The sequence below is a fragment of the Filicampus tigris genome, chromosome 16 (genome assembly GCF_054856515.1).
Source record: "Filicampus tigris isolate MCC_2025a chromosome 16, RoL_Ftig_1.0, whole genome shotgun sequence".
NCBI lineage: Eukaryota > Metazoa > Chordata > Actinopteri > Syngnathiformes > Syngnathidae > Filicampus > Filicampus tigris.
The window spans coordinates 10,365,077-10,384,602 of NC_141232.1; the positions used below are offsets into that span (position 1 = coordinate 10,365,077).

Genomic DNA, 19,526 nt, shown 5'->3' on the forward strand with positions numbered 1-19,526 from the left:
TCCAAGTCGAGTTAACAGGAGTTTCTGTGACATTCCAAAGTCAACTACCCCCTAAAGCTCGTATGCTTTTGGTTGCTGTCTTTTTCTGGTAGCATGCATAACAAGTCCTTCCTGCAGGCTCGCTGTGAGGAGCCCATCATGACTTCAGACTGGGGCCTCCTGCTGCTGCTGGCTCTGCTGCTGCTCGCCTTGGTCTACGCTTTCCTCTATCTGCCCGCAGTAGCCCACCGCGCCCTTCTGGAGCAGGCCATCCGCAGCAACAACACCACCGCACTCACGTCGCCTGAGAAGGAGGACTGGCTCTCTGAAGAGTAGCATCTCGAGGGATATTTTTTGTAAGTTACTTGGCTAATTGCTAAACAGTAAGTTGATCTCAAGTATGTTAATATGAGGCAGAGATAATAATTGAATGATCAAGTGCAAATCCATTCTTGGCTGCCCCTTCAACACAATACTAGTCATGTTTTTAATATGGAAAATGTGGTGGGGCACCAACTAGCTAAATGAATAGCAGGAAAACTTCAGCACTGGCTTTACTTTCTGCATTTTCATTGCATGCAACGTCCGATTTATTGAACAACTGCAGTACAATTTCAACTATCTGACATTCACACAATCACTTTTGCCAATAGAAATATGCAGTTTTAGAACACAGCACAACGCTGAGCTGTTTCATGTGAATTTTTTACCAGTAATAGCTAATTATAGGCATTGTCTGAGACCTTGAGTGGGTGTCGTGCTGCCAGGTTTTAAAAACATAAATATAATGTACTAAACAGAATGTTGGTTCTTTTCATTTGCCTTTATTAAAAGATACAGCATACAAGATTTGACACCAATATTGAACATTTCAGTGATCGATACACAATTCAATTGACCGCTGCTGTTCAGCTTGCCCTGCTTTAAAGAAGATCCATTTGAATACCGCACCATATCTGTAGTTAACCTTCAACGTCTGGATATGCCACAGTGTTTTTTTTTTTTTCAAACCACATTTTTTACAATTAAGTTGTATAAAAAGAAAAGAGATACTCTCTTATTAAACCATGCAACACCAAACAAGCCAACGTTTACAATTATTCTTCAATTACAACAAGTTGAATGAATTCATTGTTCATTATGTTCATCAATCACGACAATATCCCGTCAAACACGCGACTCAGTATTTCTTCTGGGGATGAATCCACCACACCTGAATGTATCTCTCCTATGTACAGTACGTGTCTAAAAATTGTCTCCACACTCACCAGGGGCGGAGCCAGAACGTGACTAATGGGTGGGCCTAAATATTTCCCTCACTGAGCGCAATCCTCCTGTCCCGGAACATCGTATATTCAAATAAAATGACAAACTGAATAATACGAAATTCAGATCAGCCTTAGACAACCACAATTATGCCATTCTTAATATTCAATAAAAAAAAACACAACAAAACACAAATTCAAAAATAATTGAATAATAATTTACTAAAAGTAAGTAAAAGTAGTAAAGTAATTTTTTTTTCATGACTCTCACTGGGTGGGCAGCCTGTCAATCTGGTTGGGCCTGTGCACACCCAGGCCCACCCATGGCTCCGCCCCTGATGCTCACCAACGTTAGGCACACGAGCAGAATCAAATCAGATCTAGTAGCCTTTTATTTTGATGTGATGCAGTTCTACCACTAGAAACATCAACCACAATAAAAGAAATATATCATATTGTTAAATTCATACCTCGATGTGACGTGAACTGAATTTTCTTTTTTTTTTTTTTTGCTTTTCTTTCTTTTGGCAAAGGCAGAATTTGGGATACAGCTCTTGCATTGGATAATAGTTGATGATGCCTGTGAACCTAACATTGTGGCCAGAGTACATTCACAGCAAACATATTCACATGGTGCGTCCTAAACTGTCCTTGCTATTTGCCGTCTTACGTTAATGTGAGTGTGTGATAAGTATCAAATCCTAAACATGCATGTCTTTCTACAATATACACAGTCCACCTATTCTGTTAAAGTCTTTCTAAGGCCCAAAAAGTTTCACAAAGACCTGAAAGAAACGTTGCTTTAGAAGCAAAACATGTTGCAAAAAGTCCTGAACATTCCTAAAATGTTCTTTTTTTGTTGTTATTGTTGTTGTTGTTCTAACGATCATTATAACGTGGTTCCCATAATATGTACGGTAATGTGCTAGTTCAATTTCTGTACTTATCTATATTAAATATGACCTCTAATTATGGCAATTAATTATAAAGCTATGTCATATTTCAGCACAATGTTGAGACTAGAGGTTATTGTGCACGTCTCTGTGTTTTTTTGTTCCTTCTATTTCGGATGCTAATAAACGTGTTATGTCGTGTTTTGTGCTGCACTCCATTCCACCGCACCTGGATGTAACGATTTATAAAGTTTATGACATAATAAACAGACCACATTGGCCACTGAAAACAAGCTCAACAATAGCATCATTTTCATTTTCGCTTTTTGCTTGCAATTTCATAACATCCACTGTTGCTAAGTGAAATTATTTGATGGGATGAGGAGAATGGCTTCTCAAAGCCTTACGGGATGGATATTTCACAAGGTTTTTAACGCAAGAAAAAGTGGCGATGAGAGGAGCTACACTTCTCTCAATGCCCCTTTTGTGTTTTAAGAGAATTGCGTGCCTGGATGCGGATAAGAGAAGAAGATGCTTTTTAGGGGGCAGAAAAGAAGAGCCTTTCTTCAAGAAAGGAAGGAGTGTGAAAGAGTGAAAAAATGAAGAGGAAGAAGAAGAAGAGGACCTCTACTCATCCAAGTCCTTCTTGATCTCGAGGTTCCAGTCCCAGGCTAAGTAGATGTTCTTGTCGTCGTCAGTGAAGTGGGACTTGATTTGGTAGAGGCCGCGTGACACCAAGCCTTGAGGCGTCTCATCAGCGGGGAACACAAACTCATGTTCGGTCTGGCGAGGACAGTAACTGCCCATCATGTAGGACACCTTGTCCACTGCAGGCGCAAAGGAAGTGGACAATTAAGAAAAATGGATTGCGTAACACTGTCCTGCCTTCCATTACTGCGTGACATTTCCATGCAGTACAATGACTAGGGCGCACGAGTAGAACAACTACATGCTACTAGTGAGGCTACTACTTGACAAACGTGTGCTGCTTAATGACATTTCAAAATTCCAATTAGTGGCCGTGGTGTGCAGATTTCAACTAGCACATTTTTACCTCACTACTAACATGCAGTTGGTCTACAAGTGCGCCGCAGTCAATCTGCAAGTGTGCAGGAATGTCATAAAGTAGTGGGGAAAAAATGTCTACATGTTACTAGTATGCTGAATTATTTTACTAATAAGGACTAAGAGCGTACTAGTGCAGTGCATGGACAATTCAGTGCACTAGTGGGAATGTGAATAATCTGTCAATATATACTGTGCAGCCACAACAACAATAACATGAATAGTTTCTATTTAATGTTTTATGTTTCATTTGGCACCTTGACTGCAGTCAACTTACTTTTTAATCCTTTCCTGAAACTCACATGATGGTACTTCAAGCCAGCGACAATTTCTTTGTTCACCTGAAAACACACGCGCACGTTTTTCACTTATCTTCCTCACTTGAATTTCACATTAACAATAATTCGTCTGATCATCATCGCAATTCTGGAAAATTGCTTTTGTGTTCACCGTGCAATGGATAAGTTGTGCTCATTGATGTGCGAACACTGTATCAATATTAGTAGAGCAAATGTTGTAGAGCTTTTTAGAACAACTCCTCTGGGTTTTTTGTTTTGTTTGTTTTGCTTTTTAGAACTGTGTGGTGAGCCGGATCGAATGCTCCAACGGTTGATGGGTTCTACACTCCTGATCGAACGGGCGTCTTTTGGCACAATAAGGAGCATAAAGAGGATGCAAAATTGGAGAATATGTATAAAACGTATTCAGAAAAAAACACTCAAATCTGTCAAGACCAGAGGAGGCGTTATATTGCTATGGTACATATTATACGCTTCTACAATAAACACCACCTTTGAGAATACATTGTGACTGCAGCAGTTCAGCTGAATGTTTCAGAATAATATTATTGGCATTGAGATCAAGAAAATGCCCCCCCCCACCACCAACCCTATCACATAAAGTTGTTTTATTGCTTTTTCACTGGCATGAGCTCTACAAAAATGGGACGACATTAAGCCCCTGTTTCGGAGAAATCCCGTCAATCCGGTGAGAACATAACATTCTCATCTGAGAAAATCGTAATACAGCCAAATCATGCAAAGCTGCTGCAAGGCAGCAGGTCCAGCAGGTGTCGACACAGTCGTGCAGCTATAGGTGCTTGTGTTAGAGAGCACAGAATTAGAAACAGTTAGAGCTACATCATAAATTGAGGCCGACCAGGCTCTCAAGCATTGCTTTCCTCCTCTTACCTTGAAGTGTATTTTGAGCCTGTATTTGACTCCTTCCTTTAAGGTGAATGTCTTCTCCTTCAGGCTGTTAACGTCTCCTGGAAAAACACATGACCTCAGATGTGAAAGTGTTGAGACTGTAAAGATGTGTGACCTCATAGTAGGGACCACGTGCTGGTGACTCACACTGATGTTCAGCGAAAGGGCCAAATGAATCCTTTCACATGGGCTAAAATCATTAAAAGAGCATCACCGTGAGGCTACCGTGAGGTGACCGTGTTGCCACATTTCATTCCGTATGAATGGTTTTGTTTTGGTTTTCATTCCAATTTCATGTAAAGTAATTTTTGTAGTGGCTGCCAGGACATGCCGGCATTTTCTAGGGGATAGCACAGCGCTGTAGTGAAATACCACGATAAAATACAGGGCACAATAGAAAGGTTGTATTGTATTCACAAGCATTGTGAGGGAACAGCCGAAGCTAGATGTTTATATTTGAGGTTAAAAGTCAGAAAAGGAAAATGGAACTGGAACTGACATTTTAAAACATACGGTGCTCAGCATAAATGAGTACACCCACTTCGAAAAATAACATTCTAAACAAAATGTCAATAAAAACAAAAACAATTTCCAAAATGATGACAAGACTAAATTTGGATAACATGTGTTTAATTTATAACATGAAACTAAGGTCAACAATATAACTATGAGAACAACCTTTTCAGCTTTATTCAATTTAGCGTGATGCAAAAATGAGTACACCCTACTGAAAGACTCTGGAGCAAAGCTAGATTTCTGACCACAAATGTCCACAAATGCGTCTAATTATTCATTACACAGGTGTCACGCAGACATGTCATGTCGTGTCATCTTCCAAACCGCTTATCCTATATAGGGTCGCGGGGAGTTGCTGGAGCCTATCCCAGCCGTCAATGGGCGAAGGCAGACTACACCCCGAACTGGTCGCCAGCCAGTCGCAGGGCACACATAGACACTGTCACTGAGCGGGAATCGATCCCACGCTGCCCGCACACAACTCAGGCGTGTGTACCACTACACTATCAGCGGACATGTCACGCAGACAGTTGACTATAAATGGGTGTTACTTAAATAAAATCCTTTCCCATTTCATGTTGTTGGCAATGGCACCATATGGAAGAAAAATGTCACAAGACCTGTGAAAGAAAATAATTTATTTTCACCGAAAGGTCGGAGGCTGAAAGAAGGTCAACAAAGCTTTACCGATTCGTCCGAATACTGTAGTAAAACATTTTAAAAAGATAAAACTGCTGCCATCTCACAGAGACGTCGAGGTCATCAACGGACGTTAACACCTTGACAACTTGTATGGCGTCGCAAAGGTGAGGAATACAAGGAAAAATGCATGGTGCCCACAGTGAAACATGGTGGTGGCAGTGTCCTCATTTGGGGTTGCAAGAGTACTGCTAGTGTCGGGGAGCTGCATTTCATTAATGGCATCAAAAACTCACAGGTGCATTGCTTCATACTCAAAGACAAGATGCTGCCATCATTCCATGCCCTTGGTCGCCGTGCACTTTTCCGACATGACAATCATCCTATGCGCAAATCTAAGAACGGGTTAAAAGTGATTCAGTGGCCAAGTATGTTCTCCTGATGTGAACCCAATTGAACACCCATGGGGCCTTCTGAGGAGACAATTTGAGCATCACTCTTCGTCCAGAATCTCTAAAAGAGGTCATTCTTGAATAATGGGAAATGATTGATGGAACAAAATGTTGCCTGTATGTTTGAAGACTTGGTGCTGTCATTAAAAATCAAGGAAGGCATTCAAAGTGCTATATGTATAGAAGTTTTTGTTGAGAGGTGTACTCATTTCTGCATCACCCTTATTTGAGTAAAACTGAAAAATGTGCTATCTCATTTATATTAATAACCATACTTTCATGTTCTAATTTTATAAACAGACGTATTAAACATGGTCTTGGCAGAATTTTGCCAATTGTTTTTGTGTTAGTTGAGATATTGTTTAAAAAATTGCTTATCAAAGGCGGTGTACTCATATACGCTGAGCACTGTAAATAGCGGCAGGCCTTGCATTTGGCACCGAGGTGCTCAGTGGGGACTCGCTCGACTTAATCCACCTTAATACCACCATGTCGCAATTATAGAACCCATCAATTATATACAAAAATGCAACTGTGCCATGTACATCATCTGGAGCTGTTCAGAATCCATATTTAGGTAAAAACATTTCAAATACATAAAAAAAAAAAAAACCTTTAGGCCTATCATACTCACCAAAGATGCTGATAAATGAAAAATACGGATGTGTGCGGATCACTACAGTCGCACTTGGCTTGCTCTGACCGACCAATCAGAGGGCAGGGAAATGTTGACATTATTATGATTGAACATCCAAATACATGTACTGGAAGTTGTGCAGCCAATAGAAACTCTATGAAATGAAGGGAATCCACTGGAATTGAAGAGATATCATAATTTGGGATGCAATGATACCACTGATAATGTTACTGATTCAGGCAGTATTTTTGGGGGTGTTGAAGCACCCCTAAAATCAATCCAAGGACTCGCACACAAGCAGATTTTATTTACTGTATGTCCTTTTTTAACAAACTAGAGAGTTTCAAAACCATATAGTACTTGGTAGAAATATTATTATAATTAATATAGTATTTTATCAACAAAAATTAGTACTCCTTTTTGCCTCAAAAATAGTTTAACTGAGGCGAGCCAGGCACATGTGTTCACAGTCTTCCAGAGGGTGTTGCTTACTTTAAACAAGCAAATGTGGCAATTTTTTAAAATTCTACCACTGAATATTAACATGTTATTATGATTGCCAGGCTTAATTTCTGTTACTGTTGTTAGGTAGGAGTTAGCTGACATATCTAGCTAGGAAACACCATCCTTATGCTAACATGCTAATATTAAAGCCAACCTGCTACTAGCTAACAGACTGAATGCCCATTATCCTTGAAGCTGCTATTTTGTGTGCGTGTGCTCGTGTGTGTGTGTGTACATGAGCGGTAAAGTGTGAACCCCCGAACACCCCCTGCCGACCGAATGCTCTGCCGACAAAACTGTGATCACCCCTAAAGTTCAGATCCTAGAACCTCCCCTGCTGCATGTCCAAAGTTTGATGTATGGTGCATTTATAGCCACGCATGCTAAAGCTACACTGACATGTATCATACAGTATTTGTTATTTACTACAACAGCCAGACCCCCCTTATCTTCTGTGTAAAAGAGAAGTTAACTTTGTTTCGCTGTGGGCTTGAATGGCTTCATGCAGAAGGAGAGGACGTTTTAAAAAGCAATCAGAAATGGATTCACTGCTTAATCCTTTTATATCTCAATTTAAATCGGAGCATTGGTCCTGAGTGCTTCCTAATGGACAGTGAAACAGGAAGTGCGATAGCGGAATGAGGCTAATAAAAACAGCGGGGATGTGTTGATAACATGCGCAGGCACTAGCACGCGCACGCGCACACACACACACACACACACAAGGCCAATTGTGCAGGGCATTGCAGGTTAGAGGTTCCATATTAAAAATAGATGCCCATGTGACATATTCAGGCATTGAAGTAAAATCATACATACATTATTCTTCCAGTATTTCATGTTATACCTCACAAATCACTGCTTCAGTAGTTCTCATTCCAAAGGATTAAATTATTCTACGATGAGATGAATTGTGGCACGTTGACTCCACCCCTACTCCTTCCTTCCATTGCCTCGCTCTCCATACATTTTTCTCATCTCGTGAGGCACAGAGGAGAGAGAAGCCGCTGAGAAAATAGGTCACGCTGTCTAGCTGATCTCCACAGACATAGTGTACATAACATACGCATACGCACGCATGCATACTGCTCATGCGCACCTCGTATCTGAAAGACTGAGTGCACAACAATTTCCACATGTTGGAGATTGACTATGTAAGCTTGCTTTGTCATACACATTGTTTGAGTCCCAATAATGCATGAATTTGTTGATTGAAACCTCAACAAGGTTTTTATTTAACAGGATCGCGAGATGAGAAGAAGACGGGGGATTCCTCGCTTAACCTGATTTGGAGGTTGTCAGTTACAATCAGTTACCTCGGGACTTTCTGGGGGTTTTTTTGTTCCATATTTACAGCCTGGAAGCGTTATTATACAAATATTTACTGTAATTGTGACTTAACTACGGCTTTGTATGATATCGCGAGTGCAAATGCAATTGACCTGTTCCAGCATCCCCAAAAAAACAATTTTCATGATGTAAGAAAAAAAGAAAAGGAAAAAGGCCCTTTATAATATTGTACTTTATGACCAATTACAATAATGACATGATTGATTCCAATGTAAAGAAAGAAAATGTTTAATTCAACTATACATTTTAAAAAGGAGTGGCATTAAACAGACGGAAGAATTGTTCACTATCTGCCAAACTACCACTTGTGGTGAAGTAAGTTGAGTTCGCTATCAACATATAATGACAAAAAAATCCTTGCGTTTTTACACACGTACAAAAAAGTTACAAACCACGTTATTTTGAGGCACGCTTAAAAAAAAAAAAAAAAAAAAAAAAAATCAGCGCCACCCTGTTTGTTTGCACAATCTCACATTGAGAGCAGCAACTCTGTATCATTTCCATCCAGAGGAGGCAGCGCATCCAGATTGTGCAACTCAGCAAAGCATTACATTCCACATGACGAGATGCACTTTCGGATGTGTCCATTTGCATGACAGGAAATTGTTCCATACAAAGTTGTTATTGCTTTTGCAAACATAACGCATAGGAAATGTGTGAACGTGAAAGTCCTATTGCAAGCAAATCCATCCGCTTGTACAATACATGAATACATGCATGAATGCAGGCTAACGCACACCTCGCACTGCCTCCCTAGCTGCTGCCTCCGCTTGTGCCCAGGGGAAAATGTCAATAATGCCCACTAAGCAAACATTTAGCTCTCTCACTCGCGCTCTCTGTCTCTCTCTCTCTCTCCCTCTTTGGACACACCCAATGCAGACATTCTGCTCGCGAATGCAGCACAAGTGTTACATGCCTTGCTCCAGGGCAGCCAAGTGATTTGTGCATTCATGTTAGCGGCAGGGCGTAGCAGTAGCAAGTACCGAGGAACCGCTTTGTGGCGTGCGTACCTGTTAGGTTGATGGTGATCGGTCCAGAGGGCTCGTCAAACACCAGGGTCAGTTTGGTCACCTGGACATTTGGGCCTGAGAAGTCTGCGGAATATCACATTGATTAAACCGATATTTTACTAATATTTGGGGGTTATGATAAATTTTAAAAAATGCCAACGCGCTTGGATGAATCCAACGTGTAGTGTGCGCATGGTGTCGGGTTGGGTTCCAGTCTGTGTTGTTGTTGTTGTTCCGGTATCAGTTGTCAGCCTGACTGTGCGATATGAGATGCCGCTGAGCAAGCAGGTCTGTGTTAGTGTGTGCGTGCGTGTGTGTGTGTGTGTGTAATCAGAACTTGATGACTTCAACTGCATCTATGCATGGGAGCTGTTGCATTGATTGAATTAGAGCTGCGGTAACACGGCCACCGGCATGAATCATGCTTTCGTCACGTAACAACACATACGCGTACTGTACAGTTTGCACACCTTCAATCATTAGACGGGTCCCCAGAAGCGCCTGCTTGTATTTCACCAGACTCTCGTCGTCTTTGTCCAGATCCTGAATCTCCTGCAAAGTTTTCTGAGCAGGCGGATTGTAGTTGAGGTTCCGGTCGTCTTCCTCCTCCTCCAAAGACAATTCCCTCTTGTCCATCAGGAATCCTTTCACAAAGAAGGAATGGTGATGAAGAACAAGTCTGCACTATTGGTCTTTTCATCTTTCATTTCATTTCATCTTTTCAATTTATTGTCCCAAATGACTGGAATGAATGAATGACTGTGTGTATATATGTATTTATTTGTATGTATTTGTGTTTGCTTTGTTTTACTCTACATTGCCTTACCTGGATAAATAAAGGTCATAGTTTTCAACTATTCATTTTTTCAACTATGAAAACATGTTTTAATGATTAGCTTTCTTTCATCTTGTTGTAGGTATCACCATACTGTTAGGACGAAAGCTAATTGTGTCGTTTTCTTTTAATAATTCAAGTGCAGGCACCACGGATAAGACAACTCGATCGGGTTTTCGATATGCGGGCGGAACGATTCGAGGATGGTTCGATTTGAAAGTGGAACGATTCAATTTGGTTGGAGTCAGCGGGATTGCGATTCGATTCGAAATGGTACGGCTCAGTTTGAGTGTATGATGCAATGACTTTTTTTGGGCGGGGGTCATTTTACATACATTTGAGTGAACTTGAATGTGGCATTTCCCAAATGTCATGTGTGTTTTGTTACTTCTCAGCATTTCATTGGGCTACGTCATGTTTTCCCAAAACTGTTATAGGTCAATTGTACAATTTGTATGTATCCCTAATTAAACGAGTATGATATTGTGATGTATTTCTTCTACTATTTCAGTTATTGTGGCATGCCATCATTAGTGTTTGCAAAACATGGCAACCATATCGCCTTGTGAGTTTCTTTCTGATCCTTTGCACAGTGAACCAATTTAGTCTCTTTGCGGGATCATTTGAGGCAATAAAGCATGACATGAATTCACACATTTCATACAGTGCATGTAGCAGAGGAACGAGACAAGCTGCTGTTTACTCTGCTGTCTCAGTTGTAATGAGACTGTCATCGCTCATCGGCTCAGCATGTAGAGGTAATTGGATGACAGGAGGCGCACAAAAAAAAAAAAGCATACGCGCGCAAAGGTGTGAAAGAATGCACATAATCGCTCTTATAGATTCCGCCAATATATTAGCCTGATGTGTTCATACACCCTGTGTAGCCCTGCATTGCTTCCTTACAGCGGCGCCACACCCATCGTGAGCCAAACACGCTATGCCTTTGTCCGTCACCATGGCAACCCTTTCAACTCCCTTTACGGTGACATCATCGCTTTGCTTCTCTTTGGACGTGACTGAATGTACACTCTTGGCGACATTCTTTTTCATTTGACGCAGTAAAACATTTTTCCAGGCAGCCATCATTTCATCAACACCCAGCGAGTCATGTGCACACTCGCTGGGGGGGGGGGGGGGGGGGGGGGGGGATCGGGGGTTGTCGTTCACCTGTCAGTCAAACGGATGAGACATAAAGACTCAAGATGATTGACATTTCTTGGTCATAGTATCTGGAGACTGACTGAATTCCTGATTTCTATCAAAAGCTACACGCTGAATTTGAATTTCATGAGGATGATTTAAGGTGGACGGTTATAATAAAACTTGAATGTTATCGGCTCTCTATTTTGGACAGAAACCATCACTCATTTCAAAGGATTATGTTGTTTTTTTTCCCGGTGAGATCCAACAGACTCTGACAAATGGATGTAAAAAGACATCACTTTGGTTTTGGGATGTCTATTTAGGGGCAAAGACACCTAAAACATGTTTAATGCTGATTGGGTCCCCGAAGAAGAAACCATCACTATACGAACGTATATAACCACTGCAAGCCAATTACATTATTTCATATTGTAGAAATGCAATGCAGTGGATTAGGTATGAATGTAACATTACCTCATCAATGATTTGCCCACCGTCATTGACATATCCAACTTTGCCGTCCGCCCCCTCTGCACAGTGAACGTGTTTGAGTGCCACTATCACTTTGTTCTCCTCTTTGGTCTCCAGGCTGCTGACCTGGCACACTGACTATACCGCTTCTCATTTATTTTTAAAAAGCAGGCTTTTACACAAATCCTGTCTGGTGTGTTTTAACATGGATTCATAAAACTAAACTGTAATAACCATTGTCATGCCTACAAATGCTTACAAAATCGACACTTGAATACCAAAATCAATCACAATTAAGTATTCATATCGTTGTACGGAGAGAATTTTTGCATCCAACTCTTGTATTGGATCTCATTGGACTGCATGTGTACCTAATAAAGTGTCCAGTGAGTGAAGCTGTGAAATCAGCATATGGTTAGCTGTAGAAAGCGTTGTCTTTTATTCATTTTTACAACAAGAAAAGATACACTTTGAAATGCACCGACAAAACCCTTGCATGAATTATTTAGGTGGAGATGTTGCCTCCTTTGGGTACATTCTAAGCGAAGTCAACAAATAATTACAGAAGGGGAAATTTGTCGATCTCCGTTTGTGCCCAAACTGCAGCGGCACTCTTTACTTGCAACTGTTGCCAAATCAAGTCGTGTTAGCCAAGAAAGACGCCTGCTTGGTTGCATGACAAATTAGGAGACCGAGTGAGCGTTGCCGCCGGCTTTTCTAGTTAAATCAACATGTTGTGTAAAATCAACAGCGAGTTTGGCAGGCAACAGATGGCTTCAGGCGGAGGAGACGGAGAGATGACGCTCACATGACAAAGCGCGACACGAGTTGCAACGATACACATTAAAAGTATCCTCAGCGGTATGTATAAATATGCTTTATAATCATAGGGGCCAAATCTAATGAACAATTGAGACTCCAAAGCGGAACGTGATGCGTTTGACGACACTCGTTGACGTCCAAAATCGCATTTAAAAAAACATTTCCTTGTAACAAAAACACTTCCCTTTGGTCAAGTCTCACAAGTTATGACGTCACGATGACAAGGTTTTGTTCGATTTGGATTGAACTCAGACTGAATTGAACAGAAAATGAATATTGCTTACAGTAGGTGACAAGAGCAGACGTCGAAATTAGCTGCTCATTTTGTGAGCAGAACATTTCTTTCCCAATTTGTGCTTGTATGTGATATTTTTTTCTCTACTTTATATTCCTCTGAGGCCCGGCGTCACGGTTCTGTTCTAAAACCATAAAAAAAATTTTTTTAAAACACCCGTGGGACAACATAGTGTATTCACATAATCCAAAAGACACAAAGGGGAAAGTAAAGGATTTGAAGCCAATAACAACAGCTTGTAGCACAAAAAAAAGAATCAGATCAACAGGTGATTACACTCATACGAGCGAGTGTACTTCACGGCCATGTCGCCTTCGCAGAGACAACGTGACAACAAGACCGCCATCGATCTGCCGAATGCCAGCTGCCTCGTCAGCACTCTAACTAACTGGCGCTCCAAAATGGCCATGCTTCTGACTTGAGTGACACACCACACACTCGCATGGCATGACTGACATACAGGACTCCGGCCTCTGTTTATGACTCAAACCTCAAACACACACGCGCAGTTCAATAGCCTTTTATTATTATGGCGCGCTTGTCGATACTGTTTACGACCGGGGAGGAAATGCAGCTAGCTCTCACTTGGTATTTAAATGAGTTTTTAGCAGCAATACATAAGACCCGTATGAGACAAAAGCTAGCGCCTGGGGAGACTGTGTCGTTAAAATTTTGAATTAGTGTTCAATGAGTCCCTCTGGGTCTCAGAACTGGATCTGTTTATTAATTTAACATTCCAAATTAAGAGTTGCTTTTGGATATCACAGAAAGAAACATAAGAGGGGATAGGGGAGGAGGTCGAAAAAATAATGGAGGATGGGAAATAAGAGCAAGTGGGCATTATTATCATAAAATGATTGGAAGAAGCAGTAAGCAGCAAAGAAGGGTGGGGCTCAGTGTGAGAAAAGACAGGTTGAAGAGGGGGAAAAGAGGATTTGAAGGACTGTTTGGCTGAGAGAAATAACAGAAACTTTTGGAGGATTTTTCCTTTTTTTTTTTTTTTTGCTGCATCATGTTAGTTGTAACCACCGAATGAAACGATCTGCGCTTCGGTCTCAAAAGTGCCGTCTTCAAAAGCATGTCTGAGGTTTTTACTGCAAGCTAATGGCTTTAGTGGCTCCGTGCGGCCGCACAAAGCCTTATGGGTACAGAGCTTTGAATGCAAACCGGTATGCAAAGACGCTTATAATAACTCCGGCAATATGATGACCCGCTGGTACAATATTACTTTAAGACTTGAGGTGTTACTAAAGCTCAAGGTCCATATGTTAAAAAAAAAAAAAAAAAAAAAAAGTATATTGTCTATTTCATTTGTATAAATCTAATACGTAATTGGTCATCAATAAATGTCATGTTTGTAAGATGAACATAGTGAAAGTAGAATTTACATGAAAACTGATCGACGTCACATGTAATACATTCAATCAGGTGGAGGAGTAACAGTGGTGGAAAAATTTGCAATGCTAACGTGGATGACTGGTTACTAGTACATCCGCCTCACAGTGTGGACGTCATGAGTTCCATTCTGGCCTTCCTGTGGGGAGTTTGCTGAGCAGTCTGGTTTCCTAGCTCCCTCATTCCAAAAACAAACACATTAGGTTAACTAAAGACTCCAAATTGTCCACAGGTGTGAATTTGAAGTAAATTAAGTTTATTGAACCCAAGTAAATTAATTTGGACCCACCCATCCCTTTTCTAAATCACGTTGACCCAACCCAAGTACATAAAGATAGACTACAATTTAATTATGTGGAAGTTCTTCCCCATTTCTTTTTTTTTTTTTTTAAAGTTCATTGAGAGACCTTTTTTTTCAGTGTACATCCATTTTCTATGTACCACTTGTCTCAGCAGACTTTGGGCTTGAGGACTGGTACACCCTGGATTGACAAACAAGCATTTTCGCTCACATTCGGTCTTCAAGGAACTTAACGTAAACATAAAGGAACTGGAGTACCTACATAAGGGATGATGCTAGTTGCGAATGCAAATGTATGAATGTATAAAGGGGAATTGCCATTGGTGGAACTACATTTATGCGATTGGTTAGCACAACCGTCTAACAGTTCTATGGTTGAAGATTCCAATCCAGACTCCGGCCTTCTTGCCTGAAGTTCTTGCTATGCTTGTATCGTTTTTCTCCGGACACTCCCATTCTTCCACATTCCAACACCATGCATTTAAGGTCTATTGAAGACTCTAAATGTATACTCTTAAATTACGTGCTATAGAAGATGGATGGATGAATGTGGCGATTACATTGAAAGTTGATACAAAAGATTGTGTCTGACTAGAGCAGATTGGTTGTAGAAATCGTAACATTTCCAGTCAATTTATATCGGACTCCACATACCAACCTAAAGCAAACCTACCATAAGACAAGTCATGCAACAGATTATTTAAATCGCGTCTCTTCTGTTCATTGAGTTTTCTCATAAAAGGGCTGAGCTTTCTCTCTAGTGCCACATTCTCTCTATATCCAAATTTTAATCACATCCTCCTTTCTTATGAGGCTTTGTCTTCACCTGTCATCAACCTCATAGTCCCCGACACACACCTGTGTATGGGGAAACCCCAGAACCTTCCGCCATCTGTCACTGTTCAGCACTACTGCAGAGAGGCCATCAAACGCACGCGCGCACGCACACACAAAGCGGCTTCAGAAGTTGGTGACATCATTTGTGTGGTGGATACGCTGTGTCATCACATTTGCACACACACACAAATAGAATTATCTGCACATGAAAGAATATCCCTTTGGAGGTAAAGAAGCAACTCCCCATACGTACATATGAAGACAATTCAATGTTGTGTGAAGTGAAGAAAAATGAATGTGGCTGTATGGGCAGGACCACAATGATGCAGGGAGACAAACACACTCTCGCACACACACACGTGATCAATAGCTATTGATTTGCTATCTTCGGCTTGTCTTGGAAGCGTTTCATGTCGGACATAAAAATGTCCACACCCGCCACGATTGAGACATATGGCGCGTGTGCACCCGCACGCACACACTAAGAGCATATATGCACTCATTTTTAAACAAGCACACATTCATTCTAAAGAGCAAATAAAAACATAATTATGAAGTTCTCTTTAACACATAATACATCTTCAGTGAAGTTGGACGGCACTAGTTAAAGAGAGCACACACACGCGCGCACACACAGACTTCCATGGCCTCACCTTTGTAGCACATAGTTAGCCACAGCAGCTCCAGCACCTGACCCCCAAACTCACACGCGTCCAATCCCAGCATGCTGCCTCTGTGCGGGGCTGCGCTCAACGTGACAACTGGAAGAACCGGAGAAGCAGGGAACCTCCACAGGTAGGCCCCCGTCTCCCCCCTCCAAAAAAAAAAAAAAAAAAAAAAAAAAAAAGAAAAAAAAAGTAGAGCATCCACTGAAGTGCTGGAAGGAAAAGAACGGGGTCAGACGTGCATTTTCAACCTCGGAATCAAATACAACAAAAGGGAGGTTTTTGGGGAGGAAAGCAGAAAGATGTTAGAGGGAGAGAGCGGCAGAGGAGGTTATCCTTGGGTGTGGATGTGATGGGGATGTGTGGGAGAGAGAGGGGGGGGGGGAGAGAGAGAGAGAGAGAGAATGGTGTGAGCGAGGCGGGAGAGGAGGAGGGTGAGGCAGCTTTCCACACTTCTTCCCACTGCTTCTTTCCTTGTGTGGCTCAGTGACAAAAAAAAAAAAAAAAGAAAGAGCCAAAATCAAAAGTGCAAAATGCTTTTTAGTGTATATGCAGCATGGCTGTCCGCAGTAGCGTGTGTATGTTTGTGTGTGTGTGTGATACTCAGACGCTGGCTATCGATTCGTAGCTGTGCACCCCCGCCACCACACCCCCTGCATGCCTCCCACCCCCATCGTTCATGGTACCTCTGTCATGAGCCCAGAGACTGCAATGAGCTCATCCTTTAACCCTCCCTCCCCTCACCTCTTTACACCTCATTCCCTCTCACGCACTCGTGCGTTCTTTGACTTCCCTCTCCATATTTTATTGTCACGCGACGTGTCCTCTCCCTCCGTCCGGCCATTTGTCACCCCGTCATCACAGTCTCTTTTCATCCCACATCTTCTTCATCTCCCTATGGGTGACCACACCCTGGTGCACCCACAAGTACTCATCCTCTTGTTTTCATCCTCAAAAATTGTGGGGGTTACATCTGCCACTAGGCAATCAAACATTATTCTCTTGTGTCTTGTTAGGCAGAGATTAGGAGGGCGGCGCTTTGTCCCTTCCAAAATGTGCATATATAGAAACAAAATGGATAGTCTACAATATTTAATGCCAGGAAACAGAAGCCAGATGGGATTCACATTTATGTTGTTAAAAAAAAGGATTGAAGGTGATGAATGAGGTTGTTGCGGGGGTTGTGTGATAAAGAAGAAAAATGGAAAAGGCATAAGGAAATGTGAGCAACGAGTGAACTGAAAAATTCTAGCAGCTACATTTTGGGATTATTTTGTTTCTACCCTTTAATCAAACCAAAAAAATTAAGCAATGTAAATACCACGCAATCTCCAAATTTAAACTCAATCCATTCAATTATGCTGGCTGTCTTAAAAGTTCTCATTTTTAAATTTAGTAACGCAGACCTCAGTCAAAAATCTTCTTTACATGAATATGTTCTATGTGGCCCCACTAGCCTAATGAGGAAATTCTGATTAAAATTGCGTTTGTGAATATGAATTAAGCAGCAACATCCACCTATTATTATCCATCTCAGGGGGCGGCCATTTTGCCACTTGGTGTCGACTGAAAATGACATCACAGTGTCTAAGGCGAACGTCGCATGACCAGTTGTAAAGTGGCTTTCCCGAACAACGACTAGTTTCATTGCATCTCTTCCTTACTTGAATAAGTAACTACAATAGCACCAAGTTGTGCTTAATGATTTATAGATGAAGATTTGTGAAGCGCTGGCCACATGGGTCTTCAAAACAATCTCTAGCTCGTGTGAGCGCATACCTCAGAAACCAGACAAAGGTCCAACGTGCAAACCAGGGTGCATTCCTCCACCAAATTCTGTTAAAAAGCACCCTGCGCCATTCAGGTGATGCTGCTGTCTCTTTATCAGGATGGCGCGTCCTGTAAAAAAATAAAACAGAAGACGAAAATCCTTGTTAGTGGTAGAAATACAACAGCACTGTGAAGTGCAGAGCAAACATAAAGATATCTCTGAATCTGAAGACCAGGGCAGATTCCGCCAATGAAAACGTCGCCTTAGAACCACTATGTGCTAAACCAATATCTTAAAATGGTTAACGACAACAAAAATGAATGTGATAGAGCAGACTCGCTCTATCAATCGGCCTTTCAGTGGCAGCAGTGAGTCTCTCTCGTGTCTGTCTTAAAGCAAGCGAAGCGTAAAGCTATTATATTCCCATTGCTTTATGGAAATATAAATCAGAGGCAGCAGTGGTCCCAGGTGGGGGGCCCATCTATAAAAATGTGTGCCTGAACTCGGCAGCCTGGATGGTGTCATAAAGAGTGTGTCAGTGTAAAGGACCCTGGGGCTTAACTGTGCATTATCACAATTTTCTTCGTCAAACGGGACAAAACTGTTAAAGTACCAACGCGGGGCAAAACCCGCCATTGCTTGTAACATGAAAATAAAAGGTAAATAGCCAAGTAAAAGAGTCTATCACATGTGAAACACTGCACAGGGGCAAAATGCTAATAGTGGATGCTAACATAGACCGTACAGAATGAACTGCACCTATTCCATTTTCTATAGCGCTTGTCATAGGGTCATGGTTGAGCTGGAGAGATGGGGGCACAACGTAGACTGGTCACCAGTCATTGCAGGGTGCTTAGACAAACCACAACCTAACTCTATGGAGACTTTCAAGTTGCAATCAATCTAACATGCAAATTTGAGAAGACGCCAGAGAAGAACTGAACATGTTCAGCATTCAAATTTTGTGTGTTAGCTTTCAGCGCCAAAAATAAAAAGCTGAGCTAGACAATACTGCCTGTTATTATTACTTACTTATACTTAGTTATATGAGTTACAAAATTAACACCACATTTAAATAATTAGTAACAAGTTCCAAAGATTTAAAAAAATGTTGGTTAAGCCATAAGGTACCTAAGGGCACTGGAGGCTCCCTTTGACACAAGAGCACAATGGTGATAAATTATCAACACCGTCAAGAATATTTGCTTGATTGTATTAGCATATTTGGACATTTTTATCTAAAGACGGGTGATGGTCATTCTTGGCTATATTAATTGTACTGTTATAAACCAAGCAAATGTAAAGACATCACCTGAAAGCAGAGAGGAGCCCAATTTGTACACCTGTTGACAGTCCCGTACATAATAGGAAAGTATACTTTTATTTTATTTTTCTTAACTATGAACGTGGCGCTGATTAAATGATCATGGACTCTCACGACCCTACCCAATTCGCACTAAAATGTAAATA

The 19,526-nt window shown here is 41.3% G+C and overlaps 1 protein-coding gene across 1 annotated transcript; it reads right to left on the reverse strand.

Annotated features, from left to right (window-relative positions):
* Positions 1 to 781: 781 nt before the first annotated feature.
* On the reverse strand, positions 782 to 18,167 carry LOC147134661 (rho GDP-dissociation inhibitor 1-like). The gene is made up of 7 exons (XM_086056294.1): positions 18,065 to 18,167; positions 16,274 to 16,497; positions 9,989 to 10,162; positions 9,519 to 9,602; positions 4,393 to 4,469; positions 3,480 to 3,543; positions 782 to 2,964 (listed from the first exon to the last, which is right to left on the reverse strand). The coding sequence occupies exons 2-7, from the start codon at positions 16,344 to 16,346 to the stop codon at positions 2,765 to 2,767; spliced, it is 672 nt and encodes a 223-aa protein (XP_085912420.1). The 5' UTR covers positions 16,347 to 16,497; positions 18,065 to 18,167; the 3' UTR covers positions 782 to 2,764.
* Positions 18,168 to 19,526: the final 1,359 nt, after the last annotated feature.